This window comes from Thrips palmi, unplaced genomic scaffold (genome assembly GCF_012932325.1).
Source record: "Thrips palmi isolate BJ-2018 unplaced genomic scaffold, TpBJ-2018v1 HiC_scaffold_1, whole genome shotgun sequence".
Classification (NCBI taxonomy): Eukaryota; Metazoa; Arthropoda; class Insecta; order Thysanoptera; family Thripidae; genus Thrips; species Thrips palmi.
Window position 1 is genome coordinate 5,946,498 of NW_023144620.1, and position 22,067 is coordinate 5,968,564.

General features: G+C 59.5%; 1 protein-coding gene across 4 annotated transcripts in view; it reads right to left on the reverse strand.

Annotated features, from left to right (window-relative positions):
• Positions 1 to 73: 73 nt before the first annotated feature.
• Positions 74 to 22,067, reverse strand: part of LOC117654382 (dopamine D2-like receptor) — a 150,704-nt gene continuing 128,710 nt past the window's right edge. For 2 of the 4 annotated variants that reach the window (XM_034401006.1, XM_034400988.1), the window contains 5 exons: positions 20,127 to 20,245; positions 19,223 to 19,264; positions 8,570 to 8,720; positions 6,415 to 6,646; positions 74 to 3,825 (listed from right to left, as the gene is read on the reverse strand). In XM_034401006.1, the coding sequence (XP_034256897.1) occupies positions 3,611 to 3,825; positions 6,415 to 6,646; positions 8,570 to 8,720; positions 19,223 to 19,264; positions 20,127 to 20,245 (759 nt within the window). In that variant the 3' untranslated portion in view covers positions 74 to 3,610. The remainder of the gene's footprint in view (positions 3,826 to 6,414; positions 6,647 to 8,569; positions 8,721 to 19,222; positions 19,265 to 20,126; positions 20,246 to 22,067) is intronic. The other 2 variants (XR_004588313.1, XM_034401000.1) reach the window with 2 other exon arrangements.

Here is a 22,067-nt window from a genome sequence, read left to right on the forward strand (position 1 = left end):
TAATACCAGACATTGAGGAATGAACAGGAATGGGGTACATCGTTAAAGAAACACACCAGCAAAGTTTCGCAACGATATTTTTTATTAATTAAGAACCTTTTGATATCTCTTTGTACTCTCTGCTTACAATTACTTTTTATTAACAGATATCACCATAAACAACTTGCAATAAGGCTTTCTAACCCTGCTCCCCGGACGGCACAGCCGCCCGAGGGGAGGGAGGCGAGAAAACAGAGGAGGGGAGGGGGAGGGGAGGGGTTTCAAGCTGCGCTGCCACCGCGGACTTGGGGCTCAGGACCGGCGCGGGAGGGTGACCGGCGGGGCGAGGCGGGTCACCCGGCCCGGGCAGGTGTCGGTCCGCGGCGGCGGCCACCTTGCTGGGGCGGGGCGGGGGAGGCACTGCCTTGGCACTGCCTTGGCACTGCCTTGGCACTGCTTTGGCATTTGACACTGCCGCGGCATTTTAACGGTGCCTCGGCAGGGGCCGCGCAGCCCCGCGCGCTGACGGTGGGTTACCCTGTTTCTATGTTTTCAGTGGAGCTGGCCGCGCTCGCCGCGTGCTCTCGCCACCGGGTTAGTTTTTTTTTCTCTTTTTTTCCCGGAAAACCACCCTCACTGCGTCACTGCGAAGGCGCGGCCCCTGCCGGCGGGAAAGGCAAGGCGGGAACACTTATGTACATCACAAAACGTAACGCGTTAATACTGCTCACCGCTCTTTTGACTCAAATATATATAGAAAATATACTCGTAATTCTCATCTAAGGTTTTTTTTAAATAATTCTTTTATCCGTCCTTCGCAAGTGCTCGTCACGTAGCCAGCACCTTTTCGCTTAATGACCTAGGAATGGGTAGAGGAGGCCGACCCTTGAGGTGAGCCTAGCAACTCAGGGGCGGGCGGACCAAGGCAAGATAAAACTGCAAGAAAGGGACAGTCTTGTAGAAAACGAAGTTTGCCCTGAAAATAGACTTACACAGCACGTAGGTTTAACATTATGACTACATATTTTCAAAATGTGCACAGGAGCAACATATTATAAATATTTACACAGACTTTAACTCACTATACAGAACAATGATACGTACAATCGGGAATACAAGAGCTCAACGAAAACAAAATACAGGTATTTACATGTGAATCTATGTACATTTTGTGCAAACACTGTTCGAGACAACTCGAAAAATGAGAGAAATCAAGTATAAACATGGTAGAAACGTGACACAACCTAGAACTCGTATATACACTTCTCCTTGGGCGGCGACTAAACGTTAACTATGTACACAGAGACGGTTTGGTCTCAATCCATCCTTTGATCCAATCGAAACGTGGGCCCGGCGCGTACCTCGCACTATGAGGAACACCACTGCCGGCCCACCTGGTCTAAACTTATTCGAAACCCGGGTGGAAGGATCTGCAGTTTAAACTATATTGGAAAAATATAGATTTTTTGTAATGTTAAACTTAATTTTTAAATAATTTTTTTCATACTTTAAATTACTGTAATGTATTTTATAATTGCAGGTAAAGTGTAGTTCAACTACAGTTGAAGTGTAGTAAACTACAATTAAACTGCAAAAAAAGTACCAGTTATTTCGGACAACTATAGTTTTTCACCCAGGTTGCCCTAGTCTTCAGATCAGTTGACTATAGTTCAAAGTACAGTTTTACTGTAGTTTAGTTACACAGCCAGAGTTAGTTCAAAAGAGAAAACAATCTGCAGTTTTAAAATTTGGTTCAAAATTCAAAATTTTTAATTTTTGAACCCTGTTTTGAGGGGACTTTTCCTCCCTCTGACCCCTGAGATGATTGACTTTGTATTAATTGTGTGTTTTGATTGGATGTTGCCGGGAGTTGAACCTCGGACCCATGGCTTGTGAGGCAGAGGCCTTGACCACTGCACCACTGAGCTTCCTTGTGGATAGGGGCTTGGCTTCTCGACCACATGGAAAGGCCGGCTTTCCTCAGGAACTAGAGTTGAACTGCTAGAAAACTACAGTTTTACTGTAAGCCACTCTGTACTTTGAGTGAAATCCACTTGTCCAAAATGTAATTTATAATGAATCTGCCTCAGAAACCAAGACACAATGGAGTGATTTAATTCAGAGAGCCTTCAAGGTCTTAATTTTCAACGACTGGAGTCGTTACCTTTTCAACTTCTGAGACGCATTGCATTATAATGCTTTCTAGTTTTATTTGTGTTTGACATTTTATCATCCAGTCATAATGAATTTGATGCCACTTAGCTAGACCTTGTTTGGCGACAAGCTGGCTAAATTTTGTGGCTTGTTGATTTCCGCAATACTTTGTCACATGCTACCTGACCAATATGGAACATTATAAAATAAGCAAACAGATAACCAGATAGTATTTTAAGAATTGGTTACATCCAGCCATATAGGTTTTCATATGAAAGTTTAGTCGTGTCTTCTAAAAGTCTCCAACGTCAAGTATTTCAACGTAAACGTTTAAAAGAAATAACTGAAACTTCTAAGATATATTTCCTTTTCAATCCTTATATTATTTTAATCACTCAATGTAATTGTTTTTGTTTCTTCATATCAAGTTGTAGTGCTTGACATCTTAAACTATGCCTTAAGCAAAAAATTACTACAAATTGTAGTAAACATTCAACTAGTTTGTCATTGTGTAAAAAAGTATGAGCAGAAACTTTATTTCCTTTGTAGATCCTGCTGCAGATAGAAGTGTAGGCGAATCTTCAGTAGTGGACTATTAAAGTAGAGTAGACTTTAAAAACTTTTAACTTCACTTTGTAACTGCAGATAGTATTTTATACCTGGTCAACAAATAACAGTTCAGCTAGAAAGCAGTTTGCATACACAGCAAACTACAGATCCATAAGCAAACTGAAACTGGACTTATTCTGCACTTTGTTCTTACCAAAAACTGCAGTTCAGGAACTGTAGTTTTGGCACTACAGTTTAAACTGGAGTTTCACTACAGATCCTTCCACCCGGGAACAGAGAGCCATCCGCGGCTCTTCACCAAAGTCCTAGTAATTGGCACATACTTGATAATAAGCGTTTTCTTCTCCTTCTTGGGGCGGCCGGCTCCAGTCCCCGAGTCCCTCCGGCCGCCCCCACTGAGCAGCGCGAGGAGCGTCGCTGCATAGCAAGCCACCCGGTGGCTTTGGACGTACGGCGGGGAGGGAGATAGGGGGAGATATGTTATTGGGGAAAGGGTTCTGGGATGCGATCGGCAGACCGCGGAAGGGAAGAGGGGAGGGGGAGGGGATACGACCGAGGCCCGCTGCTGGAGGAAGACGCCTCAGGAGAAGCGGAGCGCTGGAGGCTGCCTGGAGTCGGGAGTGCGCACCGCTCTAGCGCGCTCTAGCGGCTCCAGGCAGAGCGCTCTCCGCCGCGCAGGGTTGCCAACTTCTCCAACTGAGCTCCATTTCCACAGCGATGTGTTTGGCGCACTGACGTCCCTGCAGCGCCCACCGCGCAGCATGCGGGTCGCAGAGGACGCTGCCGGGAAGACAAGTCTACGTCGCCTTCCCGGCAGCGACCGCGGCGAACGGGTCGTGGGGGTTCAGCGCTGAGTGGCCACACTCGGCTCGACAGCGCTGGAGGTGCCGTACGCCCAAAGCTCTCCCTACGAGTCCAGCGACATGAGCTTCTTGAACGCCTTCCGGAACTCGGGGTTGAAGATGGTGTAGATGACGGGGTTCACGAAGCTGTTCATGTAGCCCAGCCACGTGGTGAGGATGAAGGCGGCCACGCCGGGCTGGCAGTTCATCTCCAGCTTGGTGCAGGTCGCGTCCAGGATGTTGCAGGTGAAGAAGGGCACCCAGCACACCAGGAACACGCCTGCGGCAAAAGGAGGGCAAATCACAAACACGAACACACACATTCCCCGATTGTGGGCGAGTCTGGAGACAGGCGGGCAGACCGGCCAGCCTGTGCGTGCAAGTGGCCCCCGCCCGTATTCAAGCGGAAACGCTTTTCCCTTAATTTTCCTTTTTTGTTTTGCCAGTCCAGTGGGGCGCATTGTCTTCGACAACGGGAGGACCGCCGCAATCCCCGCCAACAAAGCGGTACCGCCAGCCAGCAGAACGCGCGGCGCGGCGCGGCGCGGCGGACAACGAGGCCCTGAAAAGGCGCGGCCGGCGCGGGACACTGGCTGATTAATTTTCGGGGGAAATAATTCTCATGAGACGCGCCGCGGCTTGCGGGAGTCGCGTCCTTGGTTCTGCGGGGCACCGCGGAATCGAAGGGAGAGAGCACCGAACAAGGGCAGCCGCGAAGAGCAGCACCAGCAGCCTATTTTCCGGTGCGCCGCCTCGTCCCGGACGCCGAGGACGCCGAGGACGCCCACAAGGCCGTGGTCATTGTCGGGAGTAGCCGCGCAGATAAGGCCGCCGTCGACACGCTCTTCTTTTCTGTTATCACCCCGGACGTGGAAATTGGGGCGCAGCGGAAAATCGGGGGAGCCAACAGAAAGGGCGGGCAGGGGTGTGGGGGCGCCGGACCGCACCCTAATACCTTCGGACAGGGAGGCGGGGCGGGGCGTGCGTCCGGCGCTGCATATTACGAAGCGCGCACGTGCCGGGGCCGTGCCGGGCCCTATGTGGGCTGTGAGGGCCGCCCTGTTGTTGCCTGGACCCTCCCTCATGCCTGCCTTGCTGCCTTGCCAGCGTGCCGCGCCAGCCGCCAGCATGCCGCCAACAACCCAGCCCTTCCGGCTTTGGCCTCGGAGCGCTCTGGGCCGCACGGGCCCTGCGCCACAGGGGCTGGCCGGCCGCTGGAGCCTCCAGCATGCACTCCAGCGCGCAACACGTCGCCGTTTTGCCGGCCATGTCGCCGCTTGACGCGGCTCGACAGGGCCAGGTGCAGAAAAAAAGGCGAAAGGAAAGATGAGGGGGTGGAATGACGGCGACCCTTCGACGGCCGCCGCTGGAACTACTGCACTAGAGATCCTTCTCGCCATTGACACGCCCGGCGAGATGGACACGATGACGGCGAGCTTGTGGCCCGATTGGAGGGGCGGCTTCCGTCATCATCCGGCCTCTCTCCCCCTCCCCCTCCCCCTTCCGAGCGGCCCGCTAACGAGGCTGCACACCGCACTGATGTGGCCGCATAGAGCCATTACAATGAAATTTTGGAGGGTCGGCCGGGCCAGCGCGCCCTGGCGCGCCCCGACTGGCCTTTGCCACGGCCCGGCGACCCGGCACACCACACCCGGCCCGGCCCGGCCCGGCCCGGCATCGCCAATTTGTCGCGCCCCGCTGCGCTTTTCGGCGCAGTTTCACTTGTTCCCCTGATGGCGGTGTCTAGGCGTTGGACGCCCCAGTCCCGCTGCGGCCCGAACGGCAAATCCTACGCCATTTTTGAAAGTTGGCGTGGCGCGTTGGCAGCGACCGAGTCCCCCCCCCCTCCCTTTCATGTCGTCCGAATGGAGCTCATTTCCCTCCGACGTGCATAATGCCCACACACGCGGGAGAGCGCCACAACGGAACGGTGACAAACAAACGTGCAAAATCGCGGCCGCCGACGGCATGGAAAAGGGAGCATTGAAAAAATCATTACTCGTTGAGTGCTCCACAAAACGGGACGTCACACAGTATGCACTAGAACGTGTACAGTCCGTTCCGACTAGCGTTTGCATGCGTATGCTCCAGTTGGTTTGGGTACGGGAGGTGCTTTTGAGTGTGGTGCAGTTCATGCATTCCATGTTGACGTTTCCTTTGTGGTGGTGTTATTTTCAGAAACGTGAAATTGGACTTCCGCGTGATTGTGCTTTCCGTGGTACAGCGGCCCTGACCAGTTCGGCCAGCGGAGCAGAGCGGGGCCCGGCGGAGCGGAGCCCGTCTGAATAATGGGAAAATAATAAAGAAAGTGGGCGCGCAAAGAAGGCGGCCACGGCGGAGGCGGGGTTCGAACCTCGGACCCCCGTCTAACTGCCTTAATGGTGGCCGAGTGCGTCCCTAATTGTACCATTAGACTCGCAGCGCGACCGCACCGCATTAGTTCCATCTTTCAGGCCTCGGCCGCCAGCCCGGCCGCCAGCCCGCCTCGGCCCACCCCCTGCGACACGGCCTCCACGGTCTCCACGGCCTCCACGGCTTGCCTCGGAACGCGGGACTGCAACAGCTTGCCGCGACACAGAGGAAACGAAGGCAATAAACTGGAATGGGCTACCAATTGGCCGCCCCGCCCCGCCCCGCCGGAATGCGAGAGGGATTCCCAGCGCGCGCGCCTTTAGGGAGTAGGGTTTTAGAGGGAAAGGCAAATTTGTTGCTGTTGCCCGTTTATTTGAAGCCTTCGGGGCGGTTTTTGGTGGGGCTCACTGAACGAAAGCAGCACGGGGCCACAGTGTAGCGGCATGCATCGCGCGACTCCCCGCAAAAAAGCTACGGCCGCGAAGACGAGATACACGCGAACGGGGTTGGTACCCACCCAGCACGATGGCGAGCGTCTTGGTGGCCTTGCGCTCCTTCCTGGCCGCTGACTTGTCCCGCTTCTTCCGCGACGCCTTGTGCTTGGAGTAGATGGTGAAGCGCGACTCCTTGTTGTCCTTGCTGTCCTTGGTGCTGCACTTGGTGCTGCTGGTGGACGGCGGGTCGGGCCCGCCCTTGCGCAGGCTGCCCGACAGCACCCGCTTCAGCGCGGCCGCCCCGTTGCGCTTCCCCTGCCGGACAGAGAACACAGTCATCGAACCGCCGCCAGCGCCGCACAGTGGGCCAGGACACCGGTGGAGGCGGACAAAACGCGTTTTGAGCTCCAGAGTCGCTAAATGGGACTCGAACCGAACGTATGACCCTCACCAATGGATTCCTCGTTCGTAGAGCAATCCATTGGTGGGGTCACACGCTCGGTTCGAGTCCCATTTAGCGACTCTGGAGCGCAAAACGCGTCTAGAGTTTTGTCCGCCTCCACCGGTCTTCTGGCCCACTGTGAGCCGCCCCGGGACACCAAAACGTCAAAACGACGATGAAACTCGATTAACGCGATAAAGAAACAACGGAATCTCAGCTGAGAGTGGTTTGTTTTGAAGGGCGGAGAGACCGCATGCTGCGGCTAGACGCGTCGAGTAGTGCTCCAAGCAGTACCCGCCGGGCACGCTGTTGCCGCCGTGCCGCCGAGCACCGCAGCGCGCAAACTCGAGGCTTAATCTCATTCCGGACAACTTCGGCCGCCACTTTCATGTCCCGACATTTTGTCGACACTTCTGCGGCCGTTGGCCGTGGTTCCGCGCATGCATTTCGCGTTGCCGCTCGCCCCACTCAGGGCGGCCAGTTCGCCGCAGCCGCTCGTGGAGGCGGGCGGGGCTCATGCAGTCCGGGCGAAGCGGCACAGGTAACCGCAAGGGGGGATGCTGGGCAGAATCACGACCAGCGCGACGACCAGCGCGACGACCGGCGCCATGGCGAACCGTGGCGAGGCGAGCCACCCCCTGCCTGCCTCGGCCAGCACGGCCAGCACGGACACTTGTGCTGCATGGCGGGCACCCCGCCGACACGGTCTGACTCTGGGTTTGGCGACTCTGTGTGAGTTTGTGTGTGTGTGTGTGTGGGGGGGGGGGGGGAGCCTACCCACCCGGACAAAACTAAATCACGACAACTGGCCGCCGCCAACTAGTCCCTCATGCTGCGGCGGGCTTGCCAGCTTGCCAGGCTTGCCACCATTGCCACGACTCGGCCCGGAACACACCCGCACCCCGCCGTGCCTCCGACAGGGTCGGCCAGGCCGGCAGGGCCCCCGCCGCGCCCTGCGCTTGCTGCGGCACTGCCTCCCCCTCCCCCTCCGCCATGCGCTATCCGCGGTGCATTGCGCCTGCCCGGGGAGTCCCTTCACATCGCCTCGGCCCCGCAGTCATCTTCCAGAGTAAAGGCACTGCTCCGAAGAATGTTCAATTTGCGTCGTGCTTCCGCGTTCCCCCGGACGACGGATGGGCGGGGCGGGGCGGTCGTCCTGGCACCCCACACTGGCAAACTACGCCGGCACACTGGTGCACGCTGGCCGCGGGCGGGCAGGCGAGCCAACTTGACGCGGGATGCGCGGCCTACCTGCCCGGCCGGGGGGAGTGGGCGCGGGGCGCACCAACTCCACCTAACGGCGGGCGATGCGTGCAGGGCGGCCACCCGTGTAACACGAAATTAACGGCAATTCGAGCTAGTTTACAGGGCTACACATGCTCCCCTCGACCCGTGTGGTGGCACCACTGCGGCAGAGGTGTGCGCGCGGGGCTCGGGCTTACCGGCCCGTCAAACAACTGGGGCGGCAGGCTTACCAACTTACACACCGCCACGGTGACGTGTGCATCGGCAGTGCTACCAACTTGAAAACATTAATAGTTGCCCCTGCTGTTGTTGTTGACCCTGTTGCTGCTAGTTGCGGCCCTGGCGGTCGCCACGTGGCTTCGCTTGCTGCGCTTGGCAGTGTGTAAGGTGAACGCGCATGCCGAGCGGAGCGGACAGAGATCCCTGCAGGGGATCAAAGCCGGTGGGCCGGGCAGAGGCTTAAAGGCCCCTCGTGCGCAACAAAGCAACGCAAAACAGAAAAAAAAATCACACAGTAGAGCGGTGCGCGAACGCACCGTGATTAGACTGACCTGCGGGGCGGGCGCTTTGAGCATCTTGGGGCTGCCGGGCGCGGACCCGGACACGATGGTCGTCTCCTCCACGTGCGACGCCACGTAGCCGGAGTCGTTGTTCCCGTTGGGGTCGGCCATCGGCGTGGGGGTGAGCGTGGCCACCACCACCCTGCGGACACAATCGCCATCGTCACACACAACAACACACACCCAAAAAAGACAACCAAAACAACAATAAACGGAGAGGAACAAAACAACGGCAAGTTCACAGCCGCAGCGGTGCGAGCGACTAGTTTCGCATCGCAGTGTCGGGATTAATAACTGCCGCCATGTGCATCATCCAGTCGGGCCGGTCCAATCGAAAACACAATACTAACGCAATCATATTGAAGCGCCACGCCGCGCGGCACACCCGCCCCGCCCCGCCCCGCCCCGCCCCGCCCGTGTGCCGAAAGCACGTTGTCTGCATGCGAGGGCGAGGCGAGGGGGACTGCGTCACGCGCCGAAACAAAGTGCGAAGGCACGGCCCGGCCCGCTCGGCCGGGGAAAGGGAAAGCCCGCGCCGCGCGGATCGGCTCGCTGCGGGGAATGTGATAAAAACTTTGGCTAGGCGTGACTGGAGCGCGGCGGGCCGAGCCTCGCCGAGCGACGCGCTATATCGTCTGCGGCAAGTTGGGCGCGGCATCCCCGCGGGGCGGGGCGGGGCGGGGCGGGCGGGGCGGGCGGGGCGCGGCGGGGCTGATTACAGGCCTGGAACGCTGAGCGAAAAAGCGCGGCTGCGGCTGATTGAAGGCACTGCCACTCTATCAATGCATTACCCATTCAAAAATATGTAAATCCGACAAACGCCAGTTGGCGGTTCGGTGGCACAAAGGTCCCGAAAAGGCGCTCGGCGGCGCCTCGCCTAGCCCGCCGTCCCGCGGGCCCGGCCGGCCCCGGCCTGCTGACCAGCAAACGGGCATCCAGCATCAGGAGTTGTCGGAGTTATCGCTCGGGGCGGGGAACCAATCAGGCCATGCAAAAGGTGGGCCCGACTCCCAAACAAATATTAGCCCCGACCTGCAGTGGCGGGGGTTTGCCCTGCGCAGCCCCCCCCCCCCTTATCCCAACCGGGGGTTGACCACGTCGAAAATCTGATCTGTGGACAGGATTCGACTGACCCGACGCACGTTGACAGTATGGGTGCATGTTGTCCTCCTGCACGCCGCGCAAAGAGCTCAACGAGAAAGGAGTCAGCAGCGTCAATTTTCGTTTCCATCCGAGCGCAGCGCAGCGGAGCGACTGAGTGAGTCGAGAGCGCTGCTGCGATAAGAAAACCTCTGGCGGCGTCTCGTGATCAACATCAAGAAGGTCCGGGTGCGGAATAAGGGTCCGGCCCTACGGTCCAAGGGCCAGGACCGGCCAGGACCAAGGGCCGGCGGGGCGGCAGGGATGCGGTTCGCCCTGCGGTTGGGGCCAGCCCAGACCAGCCCAGGCCAGCCCAGGCCAGCCCAGGCCAGCCCAGGCCAGCCCAGGCCAGCCCAGGCCAGCCCAGGCCAGCCCAGGCCAGCCCAGGCCAGCCGGTCCAAAGCGGGAGGCCAGGTGGAGTAAGAGGGCCGGTGGAGCGACACCGCAGAGCGTGCTGTCGCAGTCTCTCTCACGCCCCCGCAAACGCCGCGAGTGCGAGAGAGACCGTCCAGCACCGACCGCAGGGCGCGGCGAAGGGCTGCGGCACGGCAGGGCCCTACCGCCTCCATCACGCACGTCCGGCGCGGCCGAGGCGCGGCGCGTCCGGAAGTAGTTCAGTGGCACCGCAACTGATCAGCTAGTGGAAAAGTTACGAGCGTCGATACCCCCCGCCCGCGACAACGTCCCCGCCCCCCCGCGCGAGGGGTATCGCCGTACCGCGGCACAGCCATCGGGCGGCCGACGGTCCGCGGTCGCGGTGACGGACACTCTCCGCCGTGACGCCGAATTAAACGCACGATTACCCGGGCGCTGGAGCAAACGTCCGCGCCGTTTCGCCGCTCCGCTCGGCGGGGAGGCAACGGCCCCGCCAACGGCCGCGCCGACGGCCGCGCCCAAGTATGAAATATCCCTTCAATCCGAGCCGCGCTGTCGGCGGCCGAGCCGGCCGTGCTGGCCGCGGATATTGTTGCATGTCCTGGCTTTATTGTGGTGGCCGGCCCGGCCCAGCCCGCTGCTGCCCACGCCGCAAACGGCCGCGCTGACCTCCACGCGCGTTTACGGTGGCGTGGCCGAGCCGCGCCCGGCGCAGTGGATCCGGATAAAAAAAAGTGTCGTAAACAAGGAGGACGACGACGAGATGGCGCTGGACGTGATACGCCGGCGCAACTATTTTTATATTTTGCGGTTTGTCACGACCGGGACAGGGAGGCGACGCAGCGTTTTATCAATTTTCAGACGCGGAGCGGTTCTGTAAAATCACCCACGTTTTTGTTTTTTGCCTTATAAAGAATACGGTCCTGGATGGGAGTTGTTCATTTCTCCTACCTAAATGTTCGCCTACCTGTCTATTTCGCCTACCTATATTTCGCCTACCTAATAAAAATATTGAATAAAAATATTCAATAAAATATTGCCATTTTTCGCCTACCTATAGTTCGCCTACCTAATAAAAAAAATTAAATAAAAATATTCAACAAAAAAACGAAAAAATCGGCGGCAAAAAGTGGCAATACGAAAGTCTCAAGGAGACCCGCCGATCAGCTTCGGTGTTCTTATGGGAACCGGGCCTTCATCCGACGCTCCCTGCCGCGCAATTCGACAGATTAGTGGGTTCGTATTGGGCTGGCCCACCCGAAGTGCGCGCGGTTTCTGTGGTACAGTGAGAGTCCAGATTCAGAGGCCTTACCTCAGAGGGGTCACATTGGGTATTTGAACCCGCGACCCCGAGTGCCGAGTCTAGTCAACTCCTCTACCCTGACCGCTCAGCCACCGAACCAGCTTGTCGGCGGCGATGTCGCAACTCCTCTTGAGCTGCCGTTCGAGAAATCTGGTCCCGAAAAAATGGTACTTTGAGCGGTCTCGAACCCGGGACCTGCTGCTTCCCACATCATGCTCTTAACCACTGAGCCACCGGGACGCCATGGCACCCGCCCTGCCTGCGCTGGTACTGAATCTTCTCTGGATATACCTCCCCAAGCAATTGGTCGCCGAAAAAATTGTGTATACTACCGGTCCCGAACCCGGGACCTGCTGCTTCCCACATCATGCTCTTAACCACTGAGCCACCGGGGCGCCATGGCACCCGCCCTGCCTGCGCTGGTACTGAATCTTCTCTGGATATACAGTCAAACTCCAGTATAGGCTCGTCCAATATAGGCTCGGTTTTAGCGACGGACCCCCGGCTGGCCCCCGAGCCGAGCACCTCACCGGCGAGGGTTTTATTGAGGGTCAGGCCAGGCAGAGCCACAGACAATAGGCCAGTCGAGCGGAAGCCAAACAAAAGGCATGCGCGCCTTTTAATTTAATATTATTAAAACCTCCAAATTTTTAACAATATCCTCATTTTTGATTATGTTTAAAAGTGCCAAAAATTTTAGGAATTTTCGTGTTAATTAGACCTTCCTACGATAATTTTAACGATGCGTGTCCGAGGTCATTAGTCTAGCGTTCGAAATGTGAAAATTGTCGTAGCGATTTCTCGTTTTCACTCAAGTTTCCAGTTTTTTCTCCTCTTTCCAAAGCTGGTTTCAAAATTGCATATTTATAAAAACTGTAGGTTTTGGTGCTTCGAAAATCAAAGGCCAGTAACTCATTGTCCGCACCTGACCTGGCCTCTCTTGTTCCCGAGCGCTCGGCGAGGCCCACGGCAACACGTGCAAAACCTTTTTCCCAATCTGAAATAGTCTCGGCGACCCTCCCGAACTGCGAGCCTATATTGGAGTTTGACTGTACCTCCCCAAGCAATTGGTCGCCGAAAAAATTGTGTATACTACCGGTCCCGAACCCGGGACCTGCTGCTTCCCACATCATGCTCTTAGCCACTGAGCCACCGGGGCACCATGGCACTGGCCCTGCCTGCGCTGGTACTCAATCTTCTCTGGATATACCTCCCCGAGCAATTGGTCGCCGAAAAAATTGTGTATACTACCGGTCCCGAACCCGGGACCTGCCGCTTCCCACATCATGCTCTTAACCGCTGAGCCACCGGGACGCCATGGCACCCGCCTTGCCAGCGCTGGTACTCAATCCTCTCCGAATAAACCTCGTCAAGAAGTCGGTTGCCTCTGCCGAAAAATATCGTCATGGTACTAGTTACGAACCCGAGACCTGCCAGTCAGGAACGCAGCACTCTAACCACAGCGCTACTTGGTTGCTACGCACAGCACTCACCCCATCGCCGAAGTTATTATTTGTCCAGCATCAAGCAAGATGGGTGGCTATTGAAGTTTGGCGCTAGGTTAGTGGCGTGCATAGCAACCTGGTAGCGCCGTGGTTAGAGTGCTGCGTTCCTGACTGGCAGGTCTCGGGTTCGAGGCTAGTGCCATGAGCATATTTTTCGGCAGAGGCAACCGACTTCTTGACGAGGTCTATCCAGAGAGGAATAAGTACCAGCGCTGGCAAGCCGGGTGCCATGGCGTCCCGGTGGCTCAGTGGTTAAGAGCACGATGTGGGAAGCGGCAGGTCCCGGGTTCGGGACCGGTAGTATACACAATTTTTTCGGCGACCAATTGCTTGGGGAGGTATATCCAGAGAAGATTGAGTACCAGCGCAGGCAAGACGGGTGCCATGGCGTCCCTGTGGCTCAGCGCTTACGAGCACGTTGTGGGAAGCAGCAGGTCCCGGGTTCGGGACCGGTAGTATACACAATTTTTTCGGCGCCCAATTGCTTGGGGAGGTATATCCAGAGAAGATTCAGTACCAGCGCAGGCAGGGCGGGTGCCATGGCGTCCCGGTGGCTCAGTGGTTAAGAGCATGATGTGGGAAGCAGCAGGTCCCGGGTTCGGGACCGGTAGTATACACAATTTTTTCGGCGACCAATTGCTTGGGGAGGTATATCCAGAGAAGATTCAGTACCAGCGCAGGCAGGGCGGGTGCCATGGCGTCCCGGTGGCTCAGTGGTTAAGAGCATGATGTGGGAAGCAGCAGGTCCCGGGTTCGAGACCGCTCAAAGTACCATTTTTTCGGGACCAGATTTCTCGAACGGCAGCTCAAGAGGAGTTGCGACATCGCCGCCGACAAGCTGGTTCGGTGGCTGAGCGGTCAGGGTAGAGGAGTTGACTAGACTCGGCACTCGGGGTCGCGGGTTCAAATACCCAATGTGACCCCTCTGAGGTAAGGCCTCTGAATCTGGACTCTCACTGTACCACAGAAACCGCGCGCACTTCGGGTGGGCCAGCCCAATACGAACCCACTAATCTGTCGAATTGCGCGGCAGGGAGCGTCGGATGAAGGCCCGGTTCCCATAAGAACACCGAAGCTGATCGGCGGGTCTCCTTGAGACTTTCGTATTGCCACTTTTTGCCGCCGATTTTTTCGTTTTTTTGTTGAATATTTTTATTTAATTTTTTTTATTAGGTAGGCGAACTATAGGTAGGCGAAAAATGGCAATATTTTATTGAATATTTTTATTCAATATTTTTATTAGGTAGGCGAAATATAGGTAGGCGAAATAGACAGGTAGGCGAACATTTAGGTAGGAGAAATGATATAGACTCTCCTGGATTGCGTTTTTAAGGCACGAAGTAGCCCGACAGATAATAAACCAGGATCCGTGATACGACCGGACCACGTTGTGCAGCTCTGCGCATTTCCAGCCTCAAAGCTCTCTGTGAAACCAAAACATGCGCCGGGATTCAGGGGAATAGATACTGTTTCCATTGAAGTGTGGCACATGCCGACGGAGAGCACCTGTCGTTAATCCTTTGGCGAGGTCCGGTGCGCTGGGCCGGCCACTCATTGGGTTCGTTCGCCCTGTGTTTACTGGTACGCTGCTTCGACCGTCACAGAAAAGTGCGCGAGGACAGCTTCTTTTCTTCATCGCGTGGAAAAAGCGCCGAGCAGTGCCGTGCAGAGCAGTGCGGAGGAGCGACAGGGCGCCGGGAAAGATGCACGCCCGGCCGACACGCATGTGTGGCGGGAGGGTCTACCCGCCACTCCACAGGCGCTCCGCTCCGCACCGAGGCACAGGCTTCTCTTCTCGGTTCGGTCCCGGCCGGTCTGGGTGCACCTGCTTCCCCCACTCCACTCCGCAGGGCCGCTGCCGAACCCGTTGCCAGGCAACGCGGCGCAGACGTTTTAAAAACTTGCCGCAGGACGGTGCGACTCGCACCGACTCGCCCCGAGCGGCGACTGTGGCGTTGGCGTGAGTGGCACCACGGCGAACGGCTGCGCGTCGCGTCGCGGTCCCGCGCGCTTCTGGTGCCAAAATATTTGCGTGTCATTTTCATTTCATTCCCGACTCGTAGATGGATCGCGGCGCTGGGAGCGCGACGGCGGCGGGAGGGGGACGGGGGTGCCTTCAAAGGGAGCGCCGCGCCGCCTTACTCCGATGCGATGCCGCGGCGAGGTAGAGTGCGGTAGGGGGAGCCGAGGCGAGGCGAGGCGGCCCTTTGGAAAGAAGTCTCTCGGTCCGAGCGGCGCCCCTGCATTAGCCCGGCTCCGCCGCCCCGGCTTTTACCCCACCTGCCTTTTAATTTGGCCACTGCCCCTCCTTCCCACGGCCGGTGCCACCGAGGCCGGCGGGGCCGCCGCCGAGGCCGCGCCCTTCGCTTCATCAACCGCGTCCGATTTGGCCATTCGGCGCCGGTCGGGCTCGGGCTTTTATTTCGGGCGAGGCTTCCAACCCCTTCGCCGCCGCGGCGCCGCGCCCGACGCCTCGCCCTCCCTGGTCCCTCCGCTTGTCCCTCCACGGCCGCGCGGCCCCACACCGCGAGCGGCGTCCCTCCCGTTCCAAGCAGTGCGGGCGTCGCAGCGTCTCTCTTTCACCGTGTGCGCGAGCGAGGCAGCAGGCTGGTGCTCTGTCTCTCTCGCACTCTCACGGCAGCCCGTGAGTGTGCGAGCGAGACAGCGGAGGAAGCATTGCTCGGAGTCGGACAGCGACTGCTTGGCGTCAAACTGCTGCCGACGCTTTGCCGGATGCTCTGCTCGCCGCGTGCCTGCGGGGGCCGCGGGGGCGGCGGGGGCCGCGGGGGCGGCGGGGGCCGCGGGGGCGGCGGGGGCTGCTGGACGAGTGGCGGCGTGATCGGCTCGTGTTGCCCCGCCCCTTCGCCCCCCCCCTCCCCCGCAGCCGCGTTCGGCCGAAATTGAAACGAAATCCGCATGCGATTGACAGCCAAGGGCAGCAGCATGGAAGGATCCCTCTCACGCCGTGCCCGCCGCCCCTACCCGCCCCGCGCCGCCCCGCCGTGCGAATCGAAACCGTAATGGCGGCCGCGATGATCAAGGGCCGGGTAGCCGAAAGCGCTTTCCGCTTTCGAGAAATGGAAAACGTAACAACAAAAATAAAGGCAAAACGCGATAAGTCGAGGCAACACGTGCGCGGTGCTAAGGCGAAGGCCGCGGGCCGAGCGCGCGAGATTAAAGCGTTCCGGCGTACCTGAGCGCGGTCCAAAACGGAAACTAAAGTAAGGTACTCGGAGGAGAATCAAGTTTAAGAATTCCGTAAACTCTTCGGACATGTGCAGCGGAACCAATATTTTAAGCTCTTTTTGTTCGAAATTGCAAAGCAATATGATTAATGCGAATCTAATCCAATTGACCCGAGGCGAGTCTCCATTATGCCGCGTGCAGGTGGAGCCCTCCGGTGCATGTTAACGACGTTCCACACCGTCATCAAGGAGCTGGATGGAGGCGGACGTGGGTTCGGCGGGGCGGGCGGGGCGGGGCGGGCGGGGCGGGGCGGGGGGGGGCCCTTGGTGGCAGCATGGGGTGCACAACACAGCAACACAGCCCATGGCCACACAAGGATTGTAATTCAAGAGAGCTAATTTGGAAGTGTCTCACGCTCGGGGCGCGGCGCGGCGGCGCGTGGTGGGGTGGGGTGGGGCCGGGTGGGGCGCGGCCCCCGGGATGGAATGGAGCCACGGCCACGGCGGCCCCGCTGAGAGAAACGACTGCAAAGGAGAAGGAAGACTCGCACGGCGCGGCACGGCGCGGCGACACCCTTTGGAACGGCCGGGATGGACCGCAGGACCACACCACCACACCTGCACGCCGCCTCCCCACCCCCGCCGTCGCGAAGTCCCGAACAGTGGCGCGGCCCAGTGGCGCCGACGTCCGCAGCCGCGCGCCCCTCCACCACAAGCAGTGCCCCGGCCGCGGCCCGCCGGGCGGCTTCGTTTTGCCGCTGTCTCTCTCAGCCCTGCGGGCCGTCCCTGGGGAGCGACGGAGACGGAGGGACCAAACGACTGTTCGGAATGAGCCTGAATGCCGGCCGCACTGCCGTTCCGCGGCCCGTTCCGCGGCGCCGCGAGGTGGCCGTTGCAGCGTGGCGCGGCCCGGCGCGGACCCAGGCGGGACGGCCGCGGTGTATTATCTCAATCTGCTGCATAAAGAAGCTTCCATAAAAGAGAATTTATCGGCGCGCGTCGCGGCACCGCCGGCCGCCGCACAGTCATCCCTCTGGAGTCCGGGAGCCCCCTGGAGGTCCGGCCATGCCACCGGGACCTCCGTCGCGCCGCCGCACCTGGACTCCCGGGTGCCACTTGGCGGTCCACTACACTGCGTAACACTTCTCCGATCCAGTCGTCGAAATGCGAGAAAGTTCGTGACCTCGTCGACGCCAACGTGCTCTCGGTGGCCGCCCGCGCCGCCGGCAACGGTGGTCGCCGCAGAAATAACTCGGCAACGACTCCCCTCCCCCCGGTGCCCGGTTACGTCCACCGTGTCGAACAGAGACAAAGTGTCGAAACGATACAGGAGGCGTTATCGCGGTCCTGCCGCACGCCGCGTGCCGTGCCGTGCCGCGCCGTGCCGCGCCGTGCCGAGCCGCGACCCGCCACCCCTCCGGGCCATAACCAACGCCAGTGTGGACGTAGCGTGTTTCGGACTCGGCGCTGCTGCTGCGCAGGCGAAAGGAAGGGGATTCGGGCACGGCGGGCTTGGCGGCACACGGCGGCCACGGCCGTGGGGTGTAAGTGCTTGCGGGGGCGGGGCCGGCACGGCTGGCGTTCCGGGGGCTCCGCGGGGCCTCCGAGACCCCCCAGCTCCAGCAGTCACCGGACGGCAGTCAACGGCCACGGCCCAGGCCACGGCCATCCCGCTGCGATCACGAGGACATCGAGGGCCCAACAACAACCAGCGACCGCCAAGAAAAGAGGACGCCTTTCTCTTCGCCTCCCCCACTTTTCACTCAGTTTCGGTATGAGAAATTTTTCTTGAGGACAGCTGCTTAGTTTCTTCGTTCAAGAAAAATTTGCTCACTCTCAATAGTTGTTCAATGGGCCAAGGCGATTCTCCAGAAGGGAAAACCGTTCTTCTCGAGAAAGTTCCGCGCGCCTCGTACAAGAAGACAGCGGACCGTGGTTCGCGGCGTCCGCGGCCGTTGCCCCGAGCGAAGGGCGAGCGCCGTGTCCACGCTGTCGGCCTGGATGAGGATGCACCGGCACCGGCGGAACATCAACAAGCGTCAAACTGGCTTTGCCATAAGACGCCAAGCCCGGCGGAGCCTGGCGAGGCCCAGCCCGGGCGCAGCGCGGAGAGTTAAGCCCCTGTTGTGCCAAACGCGGACCCGGGGCTGGAGGAGGAGGGGGGGGGGTGACCCGAGGCAAAGTGCAGCGGTGTGATTCGCAGCCTTGGCCAACCCCTTTCGCCTCATCCCTTATTCCGAGCCGCGTGCACACACAGACTCAATTGCAGTGTGCTGGGCGAAGGACGGCGGGGGAGGGGGCGAGGGCTTTGGCCCGGGGCGGCGGCGGCGGTAGAGCAGCGAGATACTATACATAGTTGCTATCGGGCGCACGTATTTTACACGACCCGTTACACACTGTGCCGCCCGGACAGCTGGACGCCGCCTCATCATGAGGGGGTGGGGGTGGGTGGGGGACCGCCAGTAAAAGGGCTGAGAGGAACGCGTCGGGGATCGGGAAGGGCGCGTCATCTGACGCTGCATGCGGAGCTCTGCCTGCCGTCTGCTCGTTCCAAATTAACAATTCAACCCCTTCCCTCCCCCCTCCCCCCGGGCGCCGTGACGTGCCGACAGGGACAGAGAGCAACGGAAACAGGCAGCCAGTTCGGGGAATTCACGCGGCCCCCCACCCCCTTTTCACACGCGCGGGAATTCCCCGCCGTGACGAGGGTAGGCGCGGCGGCGCGGCGGCGCGGCGCTGGAATTGACTAACTGGACTGCGGCGCGGCGGCGCGGCGCTCATGACAAATCGACGCGCCTGCAGCGGTGCGGCCGGTGTGCCAGCCGGGCGAAAGCGGCGTCCGCCCTACAGCGCAGCGGACGACGTCCCGAGTGTAAATATAATCTAAACCGGCGGTACCGGCGCGCGCGCCACGCCCGCCGTCCGGCCGCGTTCGGCAAGGTCGCCGCGGCCCACGCGCGTGCCGTGGAAGAACTACCCAAACATTTAATGTGGCACCTGTTTGACCGGGGAACACAACATTCTGCCGCGCGGCCGTCGCGCGTCGGTTCGTCCGGCGGCAACGTCGCGATGACACGCCCCGCCACGCCGGCAGCACGCACGCGCCTTACACAAAGTTAATGGAAGTCAAACTCACCCGATCATCTTTTCTGAGCCGCTTCCTCTCCGCTGCGCTTTCCTGTGGAAACGAGAGGAACGTGAAACGTGAGCCAGTGGGAAAGGGGAGAGAGGGAGAGAGAGAGAGAGAGAGAGAGAGAGAGAGAGAGAGAGAGAGAGAGAGAGAGAGAGAGAGAGAGGAGAGAGAGAGAGAGAGAGAGAGAGAGAGAGAGAGAGAGAGAGACCGCTCCGTGACTGGCCGTCACTCGACCATTCAAACAAAAAAAGAGAAAGAGAGGGAAAAATGGCGGCGTGCCACGCGGCGCTGCGCGCTCCAGGAAATGGGAGGTAAGCGCGCTAACTGTGCGGTGGCGGTTCCCCTCGTCCGAAGTGCAGGGTTATTGTGCTAGGTCTAGGAAGCGCCGTCTCCAGGGCCTCCCTCCTCTCTCTCCGTCTCTCCCACGGAGCGGGGCGGCGCCCTGCCAGCGCCTGCCAGCCCAGCCAGGCCAGCTCAGCAACACGCGGACGGCCGGAGGGGGCGATAGAAAGGTGCTGCAGCGCGGGGACAATTACCATACAAATAGCACTGTCGGAAGGGAGCAAACTGCAGCGGCAACACCTCGCCAACAACGGAAGGGACTGGGCGGCGGGGCCCCGCGGGGACGGGGTGGGACCGGCGGCGGGGCCCGGCCATCAAGGACTCCGTACTCCGTTCGACAACTTTTTAGCACCACCGCCGTAAAAAAAGAAAGGGGGAAAATCGAAGGGGGTGAGCGGCGAGGCAGTGAAGTAAAATTTTTACAAACAAACGCACAAAACAGCACAAAACAAAACACAAATAATGAAGCTAAGCGAAAATACATAAATCCACTCTTATAGTTAATCATTTGACAGTTTCACGTTGTTTGTTTCTTTTCTAAAAAAAAATACAGGGTTGAACTTACGAGGCGTCCTCGACGACAGTGGCTAGGATGAACTCAGTTGACTTATCATTAGGAATCACGTGGCAGTCTTCAATGTCAAACGAGCGATCGTTGTCCTTTATGTCGTCGTCGTCCTCGTCCTGGAAACAGAGAAGGCAGGGCATCAGTTTGGCGGCCCTGGCGGCCCTGGCGGCCCTGGCGGCCCTGGCGGCCCTGGCGGCCTCGGCGGCGGCCTTGGCATAATCCTGGCCGGGGAGCGGGAAGGGAAGGAAAACTACCCGGGGCGCGTCCCAGTGGCGTCACCCATATCTCAGCCCTATCGCAACCCTTTGTCACCCCGGCCCGCGACCCGCCGGTCTAATTCCAGAGAAATCGCATCATTTGTCTGTCTTCGCGCGCCGGGGACGGACCGCGACGGGGCGTGGGGGGGGGGGCAACGAGAGGAAAGCACATTCCATTCAAACAAACATGGCGGAGCCACGGCGGAACCGCAAATCCCGTTAGCCATCATTAGATCTCGCAGCGCGGAACGGAAACGCGCCTTTGCCTGCTGCCCTTTCCCCCACCGCGGCCCCTCCCCCCTCCCCACACCCCACCCGAACCCAACAACCCAGCCCACCGCAACCCGGAACCCATAACCCGGCGCAACCAACCCCGACCGATAATGCCCCTTGAATGTTTTCGCGGCCACAACAGCTGCACGACCCCCCCCCCCCCTTTTTCCGCGACCCGGACGAAAATGACAAGCATCGAGCTCCTGGATCCCTTTGCTAACGGGCGCAGCCAGGCGCCTCGCGTTTGCGCAAGTCTCACTGCCAGTCTCACTGCCAGTCTCACTGCCAGTCTCACTGCCAGTCTCACTGCCAGTCTCACTGCCAGTCTCACTGCCAGTCTCACTGCCAGTCTCACTGCCAGTCTCACTGCCAGTCTCACTGCCAGTCTCACTGCCAGTCTCACTGCCAGTCTCACTGCCAGTCTCACTGCCGGGCTGCATGACGAATGCGGTGGCTATGCGGTGACCCCCACCCCCAAACGAGTACACCCCCGACTTCCCCCCGCCTGCCTCGCCTGCATGCTGATCCCCAACAGTGGTTTCGCGTCGCTGTATGCGTCTCTCTCCCGTCCCACGAGGTGCGACAGAGACAGGAGGATTCCCCCCCCCCACTCGCAATTAATTACCACAGTGTGTCGGTCGGCACGGCGGCGCCGGCCACGCCTTATATTAAACCGCCCAACCGCCAGGCCGGTGTAGGCCGCGCCGTCCACTCTGCCCGGCCACCGCGTCGCCACCGCGTCGCCACCGCGCCCGGCACCCCCGCGGCCCTCGGCTCAAGCCACCCTTCCCTTCCGGGGGACAGGGATCCCCAGAGGCATACCCGGCGAATTCCTCTCCGCATTCCCGCCTCTTCGCCAGATGCCTGGGCTCCGGACCGCGTGGCCGCTCTCCTGGGGAGACTCCTGGAGAGACTCCTGGAGAGAGTCCTCGGGAGGGGCTCTGTTAAGCCAGCCCGCCATCGCCCTCAACTTTGTAAATTACACAATTTGCGAAACGTTCTCTCCCTCTCCCTGGGCAGACAGGTGTTGGCGCGCCCACCCACACAATGACGCGGCAAACACGCGGACCGCTCGCAATTCGCGTTGTAAATTAATTTAGTGCCTGGCAGCATGATTGTGCGCGTGCGGGGCGTGGCGGGGCGTGGCGGGGCGTGGCGGGGCGCGCCGCAACAAGTCCAATGCCAGCGCACGACATGTGTGCCACCGCTGGAAAGCAGGAAAACCGTGCGGACGCGTCTCGCGCTGCCGAGCGCTGCCGGCCAGCGAGGCTGAGGACCGCCACCGGGCTGATGATAATTCAATCATTCACCGTGCCCCCCCCCCCTCCCCGACCCCCACCGCCAACACGCCTTGCCACCGCGGACCCCGTGGGAGGTTGCGAATCGGAACGCGGAGCGGCCGAAAACG